The sequence below is a fragment of the Sarcophilus harrisii genome, chromosome 1 (genome assembly GCF_902635505.1).
Source record: "Sarcophilus harrisii chromosome 1, mSarHar1.11, whole genome shotgun sequence".
Taxonomy (NCBI): Eukaryota; Metazoa; Chordata; class Mammalia; order Dasyuromorphia; family Dasyuridae; genus Sarcophilus; species Sarcophilus harrisii.
The window spans coordinates 189,923,676-189,944,907 of NC_045426.1; the positions used below are offsets into that span (position 1 = coordinate 189,923,676).

At 34.5% G+C, this 21,232-nt stretch overlaps 1 protein-coding gene across 11 annotated transcripts in view; it reads right to left on the bottom strand.

Annotated features, from left to right (window-relative positions):
* Positions 1-21,232, bottom strand: part of MCTP1 (multiple C2 and transmembrane domain containing 1) — a 679,042-nt gene that overhangs the window by 195,283 nt on the left and 462,527 nt on the right. For 10 of the 11 annotated variants that reach the window (XM_031949501.1, XM_031949457.1, XM_031949335.1 and 7 more), the window contains 5 exons: positions 7,638-7,740; positions 5,805-5,907; positions 5,374-5,475; positions 4,617-4,691; positions 2,494-2,613 (listed from right to left, as the gene is read on the bottom strand). In XM_031949501.1, the coding sequence (XP_031805361.1) occupies positions 2,494-2,613; positions 4,617-4,691; positions 5,374-5,475; positions 5,805-5,907; positions 7,638-7,740 (503 nt within the window). The remainder of the gene's footprint in view (positions 1-2,493; positions 2,614-4,616; positions 4,692-5,373; positions 5,476-5,804; positions 5,908-7,637; positions 7,741-21,232) is intronic. The other variant, XM_031949363.1, reaches the window with a different exon arrangement.

The window sequence follows — 21,232 nt, forward strand, 5'->3', positions numbered from 1 at the left end:
CCACCAAGTTTTAAGTTATGATGTATTAATTGTTTGATAATAAACTGTAGGCTTATCATCAAACAATATCTCTAGATGGACATCAATATCTATTTTTGTGGAAATCTTTTCTTCTAAAATGTAAGATACATTCTGCCACCTTTTAATCAAAACAGATGATATTGAACATAATTTAATCTTTCTTAATTACTCAAAATCATCACTGTGATCAGTCTGTTTTTTGTTTCTTCTATCTTGTTCCCTCCCTTATTGCCAGTTTTCAATTTTCCCATTGTCATTATGGTGACCTCACTCTATCTCCCTCTTATTTGTTGCCCGTCATCTGCTCTTCTCTGGGAAGCCTGATGACCAAATGTTTTAAGAACTACATGATAAGTAAGATTCAGTAAATTACTGGATAAATAAGGATCTAAATTCCTGACTTTAGAGGAGAATCTATGTGCTAGTTATTTGGACAATAAGATAAAAATTTTAATAAGATCACAGATTTTGAGTTGAAAAGGGCCTCAATGATCTTCTAGTCCTCCCCTCTTTCATTTATTAGAAGAGGAACTGAGACCTTGAAAATATAAGTGACTTGTCCACCCATATCCTTTGATTCCATATTCAGCATCCTTTCCATAATACCCTACTGTTTTTACATTCATCCCCAGTATATGGGGCTGTGTTCCAAGGGGTTGAGCTTGCATGAAAAAGACTTCTTTAAAAATGGGATCTTGTTATACTTCTAAAAAAAGTAAGATCTGATTATCTTCCAATGAGTCAGTTAAGAAACAACACCTTAAGGGTGTCTTAACAGTCTCTTGGGAGTCCCTTACAAGAGTCTGCATGCAGGGTCTTAATGAGAGTTTAGAAATCTGTCTGCTATTTTGAACTCACTTCATCTGAGAGAACTCTGGGAGCCAGTTGCAAAGCTTATGTATGAAGCAATGGAAAGCTCACTTGAGAAATCACTGTATTCAGAATTACCTAATTTATTGCTAAACAAATGGCTTAGTTGTACTTGTTTATGTTTTCCTAGTTCTTAAGCAGTCTGTGGTTCTTTCTCCCAAGGAGTAACTCAAAGATGGAAGCTACAATCTTGCAGCCTTACTTTTGCTCATGTGTTATAGGTCTCCAAGAGAACTATGGGTGATGATGGCAAGTTATAAACAAAAAGAAACTCATTCTCTATTTTTCAAATTACCACCCAGCCCACCTAGCAAAGAGGCAAACAAACCATTTTCATCTTCTCCAACTCTCACCAACCTGGCGAGTGCAATGCTACTATGAAAAAGTCTCTGTAGAAAGTAACAACACCATGCTTGTTTGCTAGATTAAACTATTTTAGCTCCCACAGAATCTGCTATGTTAAAACTTCATGGTGACAGCAGTAGCTTTCCTTATGGCGACAGAAATATGTCAATGGGAAACAGGCAACCTCATTTTCTGGTAACTTGCAACACAAAGAGATACCCTTTGTTCCAAGAGCACAGATATTAATGAAAGTTCTATTCAAAGATTGGGGAACAGATTACAAAGTACTAAAAAGATGTGCCCATGTTACTCTGAATGGTAATACTAAGTCCATTTGTTATTACTGTTAGAGAAATTTTTGAAGACAACCTTAATAACAATGTAGGCTACCAAATCAGGGATTCAACAACATGGATATACTTTCATTTTTATCAGCACCAATGTGAAAATATAATTTAGGAATTTTAAAAACAAGCAATACATTGAAACTTCGAAATCTGTCTCACTCACAAATCGCGATTAAACACAAAAAACATTTCTTTCAAGTCCCACTTGAGACAGGGGGCAGGCATCCTGGATCTGGGATTCTCTGGCTCTGTGACAGTTTTCATCAGCTCTTTTTAAGTAATTGAAATAAAAGGCTATAGGATGGACACTTCTCAGGGAGCTATTCTGATCCATTACAGTCTCCCTTGCTGTTTTTTTTTTTTTTCTTTCTAAAAACAACCTGCCACCTTAGAAATAATAACATTTCTCTTAAATAGGTCACATCAAGTTCTCATTGATTCACATTTTTTTTTTTCAAATTGCCAAAATAGCCTTCCTAGTGGTGTTATACTGTTTTTTTTTTTTTTTAAAGCAAATAACAGAAAGAAATAAAATTATAGCATAGATTGTCAGATTTATTAAAAATCATAGTAGCAAAGGTTTCTCTTAGCTATGCTATAGCAAAATAGAACTCAGCAACATGGAATGATTTATCTTTTATTTTTAAATTTTATCACTCAGATAATGAAAAAAATTTCTATGATGTCTTATTTCTGGATTTTTGAATTTGGAAGAGGGACAAGTATTCTTTATTTCAAATATTATACAATCTATCAGATTCTGGCCCAGAGCAAATCTTGTAGCTAAGTATAAAGATAGGCATTTTAAAATGGCAAAACTGACGTAACTCTAAGTATGGTCACAGGACCATGTAGCAATTATTGCCGAATGCAGTGAATAACCATGGAAAGCAGTCCAGAGTGATCATACCATAAAAGCAGCGAGACTCCTTGGGGGTGAATCCCAATCGAAGCAACTGTTAATGTAGTAGGCAGCATTTACCAGCACCATGACACAGCGCTTCATCCGGATAAAGTTTCTGAGCAGCAGCTGTGAGGAAGATAGAAAAAAAGTGTCAGAATTAACCAAGCTTCAACCTAATCTTCTTGCAGCTCAATTTGCTTAAAAATATGAATGGGATAAGTGAGTCAACTTAAAAGGCTCAAGTGATTTAGCTTACATTTAAAAGAAAAGATGCAAAATCCAAGTTTTTAGTTTTTTAAAAATTGCTACACAGAATTCTTAACATCAATCAAATATTCTTCAAATTCTTATTTGGGTGATAAAAAATAAAAAGGTCAAATCATTTTCCAGAAGTAAAATTCTCTAATAAAGCACTATTAGATATGAGAAAAAAATCTATCATTTAAAAATATTAAATGAGTTTTAAGATTTCTGTGTAATCATTAAGAGACTTCACAGTGAAATATACTACTTTGAAATTTCTCTTTAATATCTAATGCAAAAATTTTCAAAGTATAACTTCAACATATCTATATGAAATTTTGTACCTCTTTATTTGAATTGTTTTTTTTTCTTTTTGTCATCATATTTCTCCAGATAGCTACTGAATAACCATTCTGGTCACTACAAATCTAACCAGTATAAATTGTAAGGTAATTTTCTCATTATGTATGAATTGAAAAATTAAGGAAAGAGATATTCTCTTTAATTGTCTAAAAGAATATCTTCTCCCCCAAACCATTATGTAGGGGAGTGAATCATTTCCTTTCAGTTTGATTTTAATGCTGTCATAAAATAAAATTGTAAGAATTATGGCTTACTGAATCACTGGCAATATTTGTAATGACAGAACTACATCAATCATTCAGTTTAGCTCTGCAGGTTAATTTTTAAATGCCCTTTTTTTGCTAAATTAAAGTATTTTCTAATGTCAGTCTGATATTTTTAAGATGAGAAGTAGCTGTGTAAAATTTACTGTGATCACCATTTACAAATGTGTGTATGTGTATGTATGAGTGTGTGCGTGTGTGTGTGTGTGTATGTGTGTGTTTCTATATATGAATGGGTATTAACAGATTTTGAAAAGGAGCTCATATTCTAGACTAAATAAAGTATTTGGGGTTGTTTTCATTGCCTGTTCCTACTGATGGACACTTTAAGAAATGGTTTTGTTATAATCGTGGAGAAGTGCAGCATGTAGGTTCTAAAATGAAATAACACTGCATTTATAATTAATCCATTATTTATATTATTCAAATCATATCAAAGAGTATGGTAGTCTATTATAACTCAAACTGATTGGATTCCTGGCATCCAAAAGGTTTGAAAATGTTGAAAAGTATAGAAACAGTTTTTAAAAAGAATTATCATTATAACAAAACAAAAAAAATTGATAGAGTAAAATTTTACAGTCAAACTAAAAAGAATTCATTTGAATGCAAACTTTTTTTAAAAATGCAATGTAATTGCACTTTTTTCGTCATCTTAATTTGGAAACAGATCTAATTTAAAATGACAAGCATTTTCTTCATCTGATGAAAAATCAAATTTATTGTATTCAGTGGCCTTAGCTAAAGATTTTAATGTATTTGCTTTTAAAGTAATATCACATTTAAAACCTGATTAACAGGAAGATGACAACTTTATTGCTCATAAAAAGATGGAGTCATCCATCACTCATCAGTTTAAAAAGAAAAAAAAAACTTTTTCTAAGTACAATTTACATACACCTGCATTGCACCTGTGAATGGATTGTACATACATATGAACTCAATGTGGGATATGTTCATTTACATATTTCATGGGAACCAAAAAATATATTTTATGTGAAAATGATCATTTTTTTTTCTTCTACAACATCTGAATATTTATCAGGATCTGTATTACCTTTCTCCCATCCTCATCTCCCATTGGTTTTCCCTTGGATTATTCTGAAGGACCCACAACAGTTTCACATTATCTGATGATCTAACTATATTTTCCCCAAAGTTTATTTGAAATAGTTAGGTATACATTTCTCTGATCAGATCAGTTTTCCCCAGAGGAATCTTTTTATTATTAATAATCTTTTTATTTTATTTTGTTTTTACCTGTTTAGAGAGTCTGTTTTCCTCTTCAATGTACTTCTGCTCTTTGGGAATTAATGTTCGGATGCTGGCTTTCACCTATATATCAAAATATGTGTCTATGTTATGGATTTCTCTTTACTAATGTTTACTAGTTATACATAGTTCAACTTGCCATGATTTCCCCAAGTTTCGAAGTCCTGGCTGCCATGCTCATAAAATATAAATGTCTAAAGTTCCCCATGCATGAGCTTCAATCTCTTACATAAGCAGCAGTTCAGGAGCTCAGCAGCAGGAGCAATAGCAACAGCCACAGCAGCAGCAGCCTCTGCTGCAGCCCTTGCTCTAGCCCCTGATGCAGCCTCTGCAGCAGCCCTTGCTTTAGCCTCTGCTGCAGCCCTTGCTCTAGCCCCTGCTGCAGCCTCTGCTGCAGCCCTTGCTCTAGCTCCTGCTGCAGCCTCTGCTGCAGCCCTTGCTTTAGCCACTGCTGCAGCCCTTGCTATAGCTCCTGCTGCAGCCTCTGCTGCAGCCCTTGCTCTAGCCCCTGCTGCAGCCTCTGCTGCAACCTCTATTGCTGTTGCTGCTGCTCCTGCTGCTGCTGCTGCTCCTGCATAGTAATAAAAAGAGTGGGTGTGCCATGCAGAGGCAGAGAAGTATTCTCCAGTATACATCAAGGTTTAGAGAAAATGAAGAATGACAGAAATTCTCTACAAATCAGGAACAAAAGCTTTCATGAAACTGAACTCTTTAGCAGTACAAAAAAGCCAAAGTTAAGACTTACAGCATTAAAAATCACATCTATTTCAAGATAGATGACCCCCTTTGTTGGCCCTGTCAGCTGCTTGTTTTTCAAGACGTAGGCTTTCTGTTCACCATTTTGAATCTGCGGGAAAAGGACATGACAGCCGTCTGTCTCGAGGTCTCCACTGAATACACTCCCCCAGTGACCTTTGACCCCCAGCTGCTGAAACTGACAGAGAACCCAAAACAACTGTGGCAATTCTGACAAGTACCTGTTCATTACCAGGATCAAGTCTGTCAGGAAAAATTAACTATCATGGGATTCAACATGGCCGTGAACTGAGTATGTTAAAATTTTTAGTGTTCTTATTACAGACCTTGGTTGAGAAATGACAGACACAGGGCTGAGGATTTTTTTTTTCCTTGAGCAAAAGCAATCACAGAACAGGGTGTCAGGTAGATGAGACTTACAGTCAGCAACGGTATTGCAACTTTGCCCAGAAAGTCAGCACTTCGGTCTCGATCTTCATCGTAAACCGTCACTTCAAGTACCGAATGGATATCTTTAATATTGCTATATTGAAAATAAACATATGCAGAAAAAAATGCCTTCGTTAGTGGTTAACATGGACAAAAAGGGGTTTTGAAAAGTCAGCTGTCCCCCATTGATTTTATATATTGGAAGAGGGAAGAAAGACAGTGTAAATCAGAATCTCCCATAATGCATCTGAATAGACTGCAATTTGAGAGTCTATTACTGGGGAATTTCGCCATCTTTAAAGATTCTGCCCAGAATTATTTCTTAAGTTAGCCACCTGATCTATGATCAGAATAAGTTATTTTAAAAATCATCATGAAATGACACAGAAATGGAAAGGAAAGACCATTTCTCCCCCCTGCTTCCTCTATCTCCCAATTTTATACTCCCTTCCTCCCTCCTATTCTCAAACTTGGGGCACAAACTCCACTAAATTTGATGTTTTATAAAATGAATATGCTTACACAACTAATATAATGCCTGTAAGCCTTACAGTATAATTAAAAGACTGAACGATTGCTCTTAAAACTAAGAGTATCTTTTTTGGCTAAATATCTTTTTTTTTTTTTTTTCCCAAATCAGAAACTTAAAATTCAACATAAAACAGGAAATGCTTCCTGCAAGAGCAGGAAGCACAGAATAAAGTCTGTATAGCTATGATACTGTCCTGGGATTTAGAAACTAAGTGCTGTTCCATTATGCTCTGCAGATGACATATGTTGTAAGAGACTGTGTGAGCTCCTCATATTTTTGTTTTTGGAAAAATAAAACCAAATTGTTGACAGCACTTATTCTTTGATCAAACTGCTTACCAAGAAAACATGAATTAAGGGAAAACAAAAATGAATATATTCATTAGAGAAAAATCACAACCACATGTGAGAAGAGGCTTTATCAGAGCACAATCAATTAATGGATCTGATAATAATCAAACCAATTCATACAATTATGCATGCCAGAAACAAACACTCTCCACAGCCATCTTAAAAGTGCTGTTTTCCAAGCTAGCTTTTGGTCTCATAAAAATGTGGAATTCTTTAAAGACAATCATTCAGCTAGCTGAAGCTTTAGCTACAAGCTTTGAGAAGATACCAAAAAAAGAAATTAGTGAAGAATTTGGCATGTTTCTTCATCGACAAAGACTAAAACCATGACAAAAACCTCATGAACAGGACAACTTTTGCAGGAGTTTTCTTTTGTTTAGACATCATTACTCAGGCCCCAATAGAAAAAGGGTAAGATGCTACAGAATATCCAGTGTCCTTGGATGGAGTCTAAAAATTTCAAAGTTTTAAAACAAGAGGGAAATTAACTCAAAGGATGTTTGGGGACTAACAACAATACTTAATATTCTTATTCTGCAAAAATGAAACACACTAAAAATAGTATCTGCTGGATTCTTGATTGAGTTGCTTGCAGATTTTCGCAATAGAACAAACAGAGCTTTGTCTGCCTTGGTGTCAACACAAATGGAGAGAGTTTCAATAGCAAGGATAAAAGAAAGTAGCGATATAGTGATTCGTTTAAGGAGGGGAAACCCTTCAGTTGATTTTTATTTTTTTTAAATCATCTACAAACACCAGCAACATGTGGTAAAAACCTCTGTCCTATTTCCACAGGAGGAAGGAACAGACTTCATATGGATACTGAAGTTGATTTAGCAAAATGGAAGACTCAATCAAAAAAGACTTCTAGGGAAAATGCCACATATTAAACTGTTTCCCCCCTAACTATTCTCAACTATTTAAAGAAGTAGACAAACTTACAAGGTAAAGATTTTATTCCATTCAGGGTTGAGATTTTTGTAGACTGTGTGGGTCAGTAATCTATCATTGTTCAATTCTACTACACAGAACGGGTCACTTTTACCTGCAAGGAGAGATTGAGATTTTAGATGAAAAGCATTAGTATAAAACTAGTCTCAGCTGACATGGTGAAGATCTATAGCTGTTGTTTCCTTGCCATGAAAAGAGTTTTTAAGGAACAAAATATCAACCTTACTTTTTTGTTGTTGTTGTTGCTGCTCAGATATAATTGGATGAACAGAACAATCATTCTAATTCATTAGAAATTTAGAAACTGTGCAGTAATGGAGAGCAAATTATACAACTAGTCTGTTAATTTAGACTTTTGGGGAGTTTAAAATTTAATACAAATGCAAATATAGAGGGAAAAGGAGATTCTTTGTCCATGGCTAAATATCTATTTATTATTTCTATAATGACGATTTGAAAAGTACTTTGCTCTCATTTATAAAGCTTTTGATTCATTTGATCAATTAGTAATGAAGTGGGAATTCCTAAACAAATTTATTTGGAGAAAAATACAGTACTGAATGCTGATTTTGTATGTGTACATATATATGTATATATGTATGTATATACACATATCTATATATAATGTGTGTATGTGTGTATGTATGCTATGTGTTCTATATATTGTGTCATCTAAGGATTTTCTTAACTCTGCTCTCTCATTGTATTTGTTATAGTGTATATATGCAGTAAATCAGGCTCAGAAAAGGAGAAAAATTCTTCCACATGAAAAGGAACATCAACAGACAACTCATCTGCATGTTAAAGAGCAGCAAATTTGTCTGTCTATCCAGGGCAAAGGGTTTGAAAGTTCTGGTCTGCCTACAGTGACTCTGCCAGACTGGAATCTAGCTCACTCAGCAATTATATTCTGTGATGTCCTCAATATTTTTGTAATGTAATGTCATGTATTATAAGAACTCACAAATTCAAAGGCTCCATGGGGCAGCATTAATGATATTAGTACGGCATGTAATTTGTTTGATACCTTATACAAATGACAATGAAATCAATATTTAGACAAAGCTGTGCAGAGGTCATATCTTCTAAACTACAATATTGATTTAGACTACATAAGAGGTTAATGTGCATATTATTAACTTTAATGATAAAGAATAATTGTTTTAAATGCATTGTGAATTGCAGTCACAGTAGTTTACATTTCTGTGAAAGCTTAAATATCATCAAAGCTTTTCAATTAAATTTTAATAGGAATGAATTCATTATTACTGAAAGAAAAGCAATGCATGACAGTGCAAGGCTATATTTACCTTCCATGGGGCAATTCTTCAAAGAAGCTGTATAAACTTATAGCCCACTTTCATTTATTTTCTTATGTTGATATATAGAAAAGGAAGGAAATGTATGTTTGCCAGTTCAATGGTCTCCATATACTCTAAGAAAAGTGATTTATTAAGGATTATGTTTTGTGTCTTTCAGGCCTACTTTCACATTTCTGCAATCTTTTTATGAGAATAATTTACATGCACATACCAAGGGTCCCTTTGATGAAGAAATGAGAAGAGAATAAGTAGGCTTTTACAAATGATATTCTACAGCAAATAAAATCTTTACAGTCACACAATTGACTGAAAAGTATATACAATAAAAAAGTCCCGCTGTGTTTATTGTTTATTGACTATAAGGAAACATTGGGTTTGGCAAAACAAAACACACTTTAAAAGCTTGTTCTACTAACAAGGTATGTCTCATGTGTATGTCAAAATAATGTACGTTTTCTTGAAAGTGGTAACTGCAGAAATATATATGTTAAAACAAGGGAGACACAAAACAGTAGCAGTAGAAAGAATGCTTGCTGATTGAAGTCAAAAGATTTGGGTGGTTTTGCCACTCAGAAGTTAAAAACTTACCTAGGCTCACTCAGATTACCATAAGGGACCCTTGGCAGGTCATTAACTTATCTGAGTTTCAGTTTCCTCACCTATACAAGGAGGAAATTGAACTGGATGACTTTGAAAGCTTGTTCTTGAGCTAAGATTGTGAACGAATAAAAGTAATTATCTTGTCCAGGGAATTTTCCATTATCTAAAAAGATATGGAACACAGAGTTCAAAAGAATGAGTTCTGATAGATGGTAAGGTCCTCAGGGTAGTTCTGTTTGAAGATGACATTGTGCCTGTTGCCTTAAGCCCTGGATGATAGATGCAGAGCATCACAGAAGAGATTCATGAACAATCCAAATGGGTTAGCTTTTCTACACAGGAAGAACCAAATAAGTGACAGATTCCTACAGTCCAGTCCAAGATGTGAAATTGGAAAATTCACAGATTGAATCCATAATATGGGTATTTTAGACAGATACTGACAAAGGATGATGAACCAGGGTCAGAAATGAAGAGATGGAAAAGAATAGATAATGTTGACTTAGCCTTTGAATGACTTCTCTCCATTTACAACCTTCTTCATGGAACAAAGACCCATTTTCTTGGTTTTGCTCTTTAAAAAACAAATCATTATCTTTCTGTTAAGACCAAATGCCTCCAAAGACTGAAAGTACAGGCAGTATTGCAAAGGACAATAGAGAGAGACACATGATGGCCAGGAGTAGATTGCAACATATCACCAAATAAAAATTGCTCTGGAGAAGTAGCGTAAAGGATGTCATCAGAGAAACTAGAAAATGAAGTGGGGCGTTCATGCCTCCATATGTGATTGGGAGCCATACAATGGGAGATTTTTTTTTATTAAAGGGAATGCTGCATTTATCAGAAAAAATAATATAATAATGGCTTACATGATATAATGCTACCTATTTCGATTATTTTCCATGAAATTCAGGTGCTGAGATCATGAAAGCAAAAGTCTAGATGTTTAACTCCAATCTCCTTTTTCAGCCTAGCTGTGCAACATTCTCCCTCATCTATCCTATATCACAGAAAGGTGGACACTGTACTTATGATTCCCAAAACATCTCTTCAGTTGGTCTATTTTCTTGTCTTTACTCAAATTATTTTTATCTCTGGAGTGCCCTCCTCTCATACTTGGAATTGAAGATCCATCTATCCTTCAAAATCTAGTTCCAATGCCATTCATTCTATTTTCTTGATTCTTACTCAAAATACTTAGCAGGAAGTGATTTCTTCCCCACTACGAATCCATGAAAAAACCCATTCACCCATCTGTTAGGCATTTACCACATTCTGTTTTAGATTATAACTATTTATGCACATGTATTAGCTCTCCTCCCAAACAGTAAACTCCTTGAGGGTAGAGATCATCTTATCTACCCTTTTTAGTTCTTCCAAATTTTAGCAGTGTTTTACTATTATATAACAGACATTTAAACATTTGTTGAATGAGAGAATGGCTTTCTCAGGTCAGCTCCATTTCCCAAGGACCAAATGCTCAGGAAGTACTTAGGGAGCATTTTGTCTGTGTTAAACACAAAAGACATGCTGCTTAAAGGCAGTATATTTTTTCTACTCCTTTCTCCTTCCTTCCCTCTTTTCCCTTTTTTTCTTTCTTCCTTCTTTCCTTCCTTCCCTCCCTCCCTCCTTCCCTCCCCCCTCTCTTCCTTCTTTCCCTCCTCCTTCCCTCCCTTTCTTCCTTCTTTCCTTTCCTCCCTTCCTTCCTTTTTTTCTTCTTTCTTTCTCAAGTTAGACTTCACATATCCTAAGAACTTAACAGTGGTTAAATTAAATATCTAAAGTCCTTCCCATAATCCCTTCCTCAAGCCCTCTCTAATCTTTTCAGTATCCTTCCACCTTACTTCTCAACATGTTTTTGATCCAATGACACTGATCTCACCATTTTGTAAACTAACACTTTATCTCTCTGCTCTGGACATTTACTCTCTTCATCAGGACTGGAATGCACTCCCTTTTCTGCTCTACTCTTGATCTTTCTACCTTCCTTTAAATCACAACTAAAATCCCATATTTTATTGGAAGCCTGGGGTCTGGAAGACTAATCTCCCTGAGCTCAAATCCATATTTACTCACTGTGTGACCTTGGGCAAGTCACTTAACCCCATTTCCTTATCTGTAAAATAAGTTGGAGAAGGAAATAGCAAGCTACACCAATACCTTTGTCAAGAAAACTCCAAAAGCAGTCACAATAACTGTTTATGATTGAAAATGACTAAATAACAAGAGCCTGTATTTAGCTTACTTTGTACATATTTGTTTGCAAATTGCCTCTCCCATTAGATTGTAAGTTTCTAGAGGGCAAGGAGTGCCTTTTGCCTCTTTTTGTATCCCCAGAGTTTGCAGCTCAGTACTTGGTAGATAATAGGTATATAGATTGACTGATAGAGCCATTTAAAATACACAAAAGTGGAAAAACTTAGGTCTTGCTCTCAGGAAGTTTATCACCTAGTTGAAATATATACAAATATGTACTCGACCCAGAACAACTACTCATAACAGTATAAGTCTTGCACTTCAAAGCTAAATGTAGACCTACTCGGGAGAAAGGTATAACATGGAGCTGAGCAGGTGTTTGCTACTGACTTTCATTTCCTCCCCTGTATTTGTTTTATTTACACCAAAATCGGTGTTTAGCCATTTACCTCCTAACTCTAGAAGCTGAAGAAGAAAATAATAATGAATACAGATGCAAAAATAAATATATATGGATTCTTAAGTATAAAAGATTAATGTTTTAATTTGTGTATTTGCAGTGGAAAGAACATGGGACTTGTCTTTTGAGGAGATGTGTTCAAATCTTGATTTTGCTACTTGTTGCCTGTGTTTTGTCACAGTTCCCTTTTATTGTCCTGCCTCAGTTTTCCTAATTGTTCTGCCTCAGGTTCCCTAATGGTCCTTCCTCAGTTTCCCTAAATTGTTCTGGCTCAGTTCCTTGAATTGTCCTGCCTCAGTCCCTCAGTTGCAACCCTCTTTCCTAATCATTATGACTGAGATAATTAGGGCTGTGGAGATCTGAAATTCCAAAATATAAAACTCCAGATGTCCTATCTCAGATACCTAATTGGCATTGTCTATCTCACTAGACTTCCTGGCTCTAGTTTGACTATCTCCTTTACTCCCAATTTGTAAGAATTTATAGTCTTACCCCCCCAATCTATCAGAACAGGATTGATAGTCCCTTCTTCGAGATTCCTCAATCACCACAGTTTGGACTCTACCCACCGCCACCACCCCTTCTCCTTTGTCTAACAGAGCTTAGAGTCATATATATGTCATTGGGAACTCACTTTCACTGCTGGATGCTTTGAGACATCAGCCCTGGGGGCAACATGCCCCCAGTACAGTATCTCCCTCTCAAATAAAATATTAAAAACTCTCTAATCTCTATTTTGCCTCAGTTTCTCGGGCATTACACCTGTAAGACTTTTGTAAGCATTCTTTGTTTACTCACCTATAAAATAAGGGAATTGGATTAGATGTCCTCTGGAGTCCCTTGTAGTACCAAATCTGTGATTCTTTGCACTTGGTTTTATTTGCAACAGTAGTTTTTGGTTTCTTAAACTAAGCTCTCTATTGCTAAATGGAACTTCCCCTAATTTACTTCTCTCATAATTCTCTGATAAGTTCATAACACAAGAATGTCTAAGTTTTTTTGTATTTTGCTGTCAGGTAAAATATTTTTATTATAAGAATTATCTCTCAGAATACCAAAACATGTTTCTATTTGTTGATGCTTTGCAGTACTTAACCCAAAAAAATTCAATGAAGTCATCCAATCCTACACAGATCATATAGAAGATAGATTGTACTTTTGTTTTGATGGGGGGAAGGGTTATTTAGTTAATAAGACCTCAGCAATAGTCATGGCACATTAATAAATCACTTAACAAATCACTCCTTTCAATAGTTATGAAAATGTTAAACTGTTAAAAAAAAAAACACTCCCACGCAGCAGTTTAAGCACCATCTAGAACTACTTCCTATCCATTTTTCTTAGTCAATGACACTAGAATTCAACATTTCTGATGCATAAGAGGATTCCCAAAGAGAGTGCTTGTCATGTCATAAGCAGCCAATAGAAAACATTTTCTTTGCTACTAGTAAGCACCATAATTCTTGAAAGCTCAAAATGTTATATATATAGTAGGAAATAAAAAGAAGTTCCTTTTTTTCCAAGTATTTAGATTCAAAAGAAAAATGTAATAGAAATAGTGTTTAACGTATGCTGATTTTTCACAACATAAAATCTCTAATTTTCACTTGAATTGGTAATATGGAACAATACAAAAATACTAGGCTTGAAACCAAAAGGCTTGGTTTTTAATCTTACCTGCAATATGAACTAGTTTTATGACACCCTCTTTCAGTCCCCATTTCTTCAATCTGTAAAATTGGGATAATAATGCTTGCACTACTATTTCACAGAGTTCTTGTGAAGAAAGCATTTTGTAAACTACAAAGTGGTGTGAAACTGGGTTATTTTATTTTTACTGTTTATAGCAGTAATGTAACTCAAATAGAAACTGCAGCTCCTAAGTGGTATATAAGGATCCCTGTGGATCACATATTGACTTAGAAAAGCACATATTAACCTTACCTCCTTTGGTTGTATTTCTATTTATATTGTTAAATATTTCCAAATTGCATTTTAATCTAGTCTGGTTGCACCCAGGAATGTTGTGAACCACCACAAACCACATGTTTGGATCTCTTGTTAACAGTATCCTTAAAGATAGGCAGTATGGAATAGAGGATAAACAATGATTATAAAGCCAGAAGGACCTGAGTTCAGGTCTCACCTCTGGCAGTATTAACAGTGTGACTTAAGAGAAAATAATTTAACATCATAATGCTCTAAGCAATTCAAAGCAAGCAAGTCAATAAACATTCATGAAACACCCACAACATGTGATGCAGGGGTTGGGATGTGGGAAGATAGCCTCTCCCTTCAAGGAGCTCACCATCTAATGGGGGAAATAATAAACAAAACATTATATACAGGATAAATAGAAAATAATTGCTAGGAAAAATGAAAAGTCTTTATGATTATAAATTGTTGGGAAGATGTCAATCTGCATTTGTATAGAGAATTTCCTTCCTCAGTAGTACTCTATACTGATGAAATCACAGTCTTAGTGCCTTTTCCTGAAAAACTCAATTCTGAACAGTGACATAAATCACTTAATCCTTAAACTTTAGGCACTTATTATTCTTGTACAGTTACATTAATCCTTAGCTTTAGGCAGTATTCTCACCAGTGTCTTTAGCTGTGACTATGTAGGACCACTGAACCAAATACCTCACATGAAAGACTTTTGTGAATGAATTTACATAACAGCAAAATGTTTTCATGTGCAAATGAATTTTTTTGAGGGGAGGTATACACATTCATTGAAAATGACCCTGGATTATATTGAAGTCTTGGGGATGGCCTGTGGTTCATTGGAATTTTGCATTTAGAAGCAGTATTTCATTTGATATTAATACATTTTATATGTATTGCATTTGCATTGTCATACCTCTTAGTCAGCTCAAGTCATTAGCCAATCAAGTTGCAAGGCCCAGAATATAGATAAAAGGTTTTTTGTTTTTTTTTTTTTCAGGCAAAAGAAACAGGAAAGTCCAAATTCCAACTGATTCAAAGCTAGCAGTAGTCTCCAAACTTTTAAATTGTATATTTCTATCGGTTTAAACTTTTTGAGCATGCGCCTCATCCCAATTTGTGTATTTTAGAGTAAATTATAAAATTTACTAGTGTACTAATCATAATACACATAATAAAACTCATTGGAGTTTGCTAAACAGAGAGTGAAATGATCAAACCTGCTCTTTAGGAAATATCACTTTGACATCTGTGTGGAGAATAGGTTGGAGACAGAAGAGAATAAAAGGGAGACTAATTAGAGGCTATTTATTACAATAGACCAAGAGAGAAATGATGAAAATCTGAACTAGAGTAGTAGTTGTCTCCTAGAAACATGTTGAGAAGTTGGAAATGACAATTTATGGTAACTTATTGAACATAGAAGTGAAATAATGTGAAGAGTGGAGTATGATATTGAGGTTACAAACAGGGATGATTAAAAGAATAGCAGTACCCGTAATAGTAATAGGGCAGTTTGGAAGAGAGCTGAAGTTTGGGGGAAGGGCCATATAAAAGGACCAAAGAAGTAGTTCACAATTCGTCTGTGCTTTTTCATTCTGTGTAACTCACTCTGGCCTATTCATAAAGAAAAAGTCTATGTGGTGGTAGAGAAGTAGCAAGATTTTTACTCACCATCACAGTCCTAACACACAAAATCTACCCTTTAATGGTTCTTGCCACAAGCCACTAGCTAATTTTGGGGTGGGGATAAGGATTTTCCCATCCGCACCTACAAAGCTGTTGTTGTCTCTGTCTGGCCAGAAGCTGGATTTTAATTCTTTTTAAGGGCCAGCAAGGCTCAGGTTGGGGAGGCAGGAGTTTGTGTAACAGAGGGAAGGGATAAGTCAGAGTATTTGGGGGGTGATGAGAGAGAGGACAGGTTGGTTAATATTGTGGGAAAATGGCTGATCACATGCCCCTTGAGATCATGCTTTGCTTCCTCTTTAGATTCTACTGAACTAGGGACCTTGAATCTTATTCAAAGTTTTTTTTAAAAGGTTTCCAGATTTGTATTATGTCAAACTCATATTTGCTAAATAGAAATGTGAGCCACTACTTCACAGTGGAAGGGTATGCTCAATTAGCTGGGGTGCTTTCTTGTACAGTAACACATATGACTCCTATAGTTTTTTTTTTTCTGACTGCAGCATATTTTTATGTGACATCCAGAAAAGTGCTTCATTGAAACATTCAGATATTGACATACATGGCCCTAAGTCTTTAAGTAAGCTAATTATGTGTCTAGTATCCCAAGGAAATTCTTGGAGTTCTTTAAAAACTTTATTTTTTGGAAATACATTTTACTGTAGTACTATTTGTGGCTAATTTTCTAGCTTTTCTAAACTTATATACGCTGGTCTTTATGAGACAGAAAATCAGCTATAGTGAGGTATAGACTCGAAGAAGAGGACTTGCTAGGGCCTGAATTCTGCTGGTAAAGTCTTTTGGAACCAAGGGTAGAAACTTGAAAAATTAATTCTTTTAAATTATCTTTGTAGTTGGCAGAGAGTTTGGACAGCAAGCTATTAAAACTTATATCATTCAAGGTTAACAGGAACATATATCATTATATTAAAGCTATCAATGGTATAGCTTAGTGTACTGTCTAGAAGGAGCACAGTAGTGCTCCTTATAGAGGGAAAATAAAAGCAAATGCAGGAAAATCTTGCCTCAAGTTATCCTAAGAAATGTAATCTCACTGAGGCATTAGAGGTGGTAAAATGCTGAGCTTGAAGTCAGGAAGACCTGAGTTGAAACTGGTCTCGGACAAACTTCTGCTTGCCTTGGTTTCCTATAAAATGGGGATAATAATAGCACCTACCCCAACAAGGTTGTTTATGAAGATCAATTAAATAAGATATTATAAAATGCATGCTGAGCATTATAAAATGTTCAGTGTGCACACATATACATCTATATACATACATATGCTCATTCCTTACCCTCCCTTTCAATAAAATGTAACCAAAAGCCAACATAATGTTGTTCAACCAATTACCTAATTGTAAAATTAGTGTTCCTATGAAAACAACTGCAGCCCCCACTTCCTAAATTATTTCCTCTAATATGTTTTCATAGAAACAATGAACTATAATGTGCTGTTCCTTCAAATCACTTTAAATTTTAAACCTGTGTTTTTTGAAATTTATTTAATATTTTAAAATTTTGTTTAAGTGTTTTTTGAAATTTATTTAATATTTTAAAATTTTGTTTAAAAAATTATGCCTTTTGAGAGGTAGTTTAATAGACACTGAGCAATACTCAAGACATGGGTAGATCATGGGTTATTAGTATATTTCTGCTGCAGCTATTAGTGTTGAAAGATTTGAATGTATCATGCCATTATTCCCTGGAAAGCTGAACCAATTCATAAAGATTAACCAAATCAGCCCTTTCTTTTCCCCAAAGGTCACTAAGCATTTGGAAAGGTGTTCAGCCTGGAAAGGTCCTGCAGTCTGTCAAGAAAGAAATAAAAGATAGGCAGCATTGGGGAGCAAAGGAGGAAAAGTGTCCTCTTGCTTAGCTATAATAATTTAATTTGAATATCTAGCCTACATATTCATTTCCTGCTTTCAAACTTCCCCTTTCGTTTAGTGTTACTCTCCAATAATATTTAGAAAGTATACTGTCACAGCATGCTGCTCAGGCAATAAACATGTAAATGCAATTGTGACAATTAAAAATAATAACCAAATATATGGTCTAAGCTCTCCCCTTAACTCTATTATGAAACAGTTTAACATTGTGGCCTTATTTTGAAGGACTGCTTACCCACAATTAGTGGACAGTGCATCTAGTTTGCTAAATGGTGCTTTAAAAGACTGGATTGTCAGTCCCTAAATTTCAGTTGCCTTGATTAGCTGCCATTTAAACAAACAAAAACAATTGCAGAGACACTAGAGATGGTCCTAACTATCAATTATCTCTCTAATTATTCCTTCTTTTATTCTTTTAATGCTCTAGTCACTTTGTGATATGTTACTCTGCCCATTTAAAATATCTGAGGAATTGTATTTCCTGCAGCAGTATTAGAAAGAAGGACATTTGTATCCTGACCTTCCATGGACCAAAACTCCAGAGAGCTCTTGTTTTCGGCCCTTGGCTCTCTGTTCTTATTTGCAGTGACTGTCCTATGCAACTGCTAGAAATGTGTATATGGCATGACGGGAACACAGAGAAAGATGACAAGTTTATTACAGAACACATAAAGTGCCAAAATAAAGGAGAAAACTAAGACTCCCTAATCTTTTCATCAGTGAACTCATCTAAACCCTTATTAGCATAGCAGCTGAGCTCAGTCTACCAGTCATTTGGCCCCTCTCAAAACAGGCTCAGAAGAAAAAGGAATTTAATGGGTTGGAAAGAACACAGAACTGGGAGTCAGCAGCACCCGGGTACAAGTTTTGGCTCTGGCATTTAGTGGCTGCATGAAGGTAGGTATATATATATATATACGTATATATATATATAAACTCTCAGGCAATTAGCAAGCATTTATTGAGCTCTCACAGCTACTATGTGCTAAAAGTTAACAATACCAAGGAGAAGAAAAAGAAATGGCCCTCCCTTCAAGGATAGGATTCCAAGTTCATGGGAGAGACTGTAGACATACATACATTTGGACATACACATGCATGTGTGTGTGTATATAAAATATATTTATTTTGTACATACATCTAAATAAAAATAAATATATAAAAGAATGCTAGATTATAGTAGTCCATTCACCACCACAGTCAATATAGATGAACATATCAAGAGATAAGCAAGTTGAAGATATTTCTTTACGAATAAACTATTGTTTAAATTTATTAATTCCTTAGTTAAGCAATATGTGTATAAATGCATATATGTGCATATATATAAGCATACAAGTGTATATTAGAATGATGTATATTATATAAATTAGAATGATAAATGATGGTATTCTATCTACTACCTCACATTAGAAAAGAGCATATCTAGAATAAACAAATTATAGATGTTATGAAATATATATATATATATATAATATAAATTAGAATGATATATGATGGAATTCCATCTACTACCCCATACTAGAATCAAGCAGATCAAGGAATAAGCAAATTATAGAAGTTTCTTTACAAATAAACTAAAATGTTTGGCTCAATTAACTCCCTAGTTAATTATATATTTATATATGCATGTGCATGTATATCTACTCACATATATAAGTATATATAAGCATATTTATAAGTATATATACATATACTAGGATGATATATAAATTAGACTGGTAAATAATGGTATTTTACCTACCACCACACACTAGGAATGAAAATATCTAGGAACAAACTTTTGAAATAAACTAAGATGTTTAGCTCAATTAACCATCTAGTTGAGCATATGTGTGTATATATATATATACACACACACATACATTACATACACACATATATGGTATATTTCATTAAAAGATAAATGATGGTATTCCATCTGCCACCACAGACTAGAAATGGGTGTATCTAGGAATAAGGAAGTTACAGATGTTTCTTTACAAATAAACTACAATAACTTCTTAGTTAAGTATGCATATATAAATATGTAAACATATATAGAGATATGCATTATATAGTTAATGTTTCTATTATACATAGTAATTGTTAATATGTACTAAAATCCTCATTCTATATGGTAGTTCACTATTTCTTATAGGTTGTGTTCCTGAGATCAGTGATTGTTGAATTCATAATATAAAAGAAAAACATGATTTTTACATTATCAGTGGGAGCTCAACTTGACTTCCAAGAAATAAGGTACATGAATTCCTTTTTATAGATCAGGAGTTCTTGATTTAGAGCCTGTGAATTTATTTATTTTAGTATCCTGATAACTATTTATTTTTTAATAATAGCTTTTTATTTTCAAAATATATTCAAAGATAATTTACAACATTCATTCCTGCAAAACCTTGCATTCCAAATTTTTCTTCCTCCCCTACTCCTACCTCTTCCCTAGACAGAAAGCAAACCCATATGCTAAACATGTGCAATTCCTCTATACATATTTCATGATAACTATTTCAATATAATTAATTAGTTTCCTTTGTAATCCACTGTGTTTTATTTTGAACATTAAAAAACTCTACTCTGAGAAGGGGTTCAGAGGCTTCACAGAACTGCCACAACAATCAATGATACATGCAAAGAAAGTTAAAACTGATATAGGAAAATAGTTTTGAAAGATTCATTATTTTAAAATACATAATTATAAGATCATAGATTTAGAGCTCACAAGGTCTTTGGAGGTCAACCTGTCATTTATAGTTATCTCCCTTATTATAAGTTCTTTGAAAACAGTGATTGTTTTTTGTCTCCTTTTGTGCCTCAATTAGCACAATGCCCACTATATAATAAGTAATTGATAAATGCTTGTTGACTGGTTTGGAATTCACTACCTTTCCAGGTAATTTATTTTATTTTGGGGCACATAAGAAATTTACTTTATATGGAACCATAATCTGGCTCTCTAAAATTTCTACCTATAGAGCTTACATTTTCCTGCTTTGGACAAGTGGGGAAAAGTCAAACTTTTCTTCAACAGGTAAATGGTGTGGCCATAGCGCTGACCTCAGAGTCGAGAAGACCTGAAGTCAAATCCCACCTCAAATATCTACCAGCTATATGACTTAGGTCATTTACTCTAAGTCTTAAAATTCCTCATTTATCAAATGAGGATAATGGAACCTACCTTGGAGGATTGATGTGAGGATTAAGTGAGAGAACATATGAAGAGTGCTTTATATACCTTAAAGTGCTATATCAGTGTTAGTTATAATTCTTATTTTATGTGATAGCTCTTAAAGTATTTGAAATTTGTAATTAAATATGTCACCTTCCCATCCACTGTCTTCTCTTAATCAGGCTAACTAGCCCCAATCCCTTTAACTTATTGTCCTCATAGAAAATCAGCATGAACCCTTATCAACATATTGGTATTCTTCGTTGGACAAACCCTACCCTGTCAATATGCTTTTTTAAAAATATGGTGTT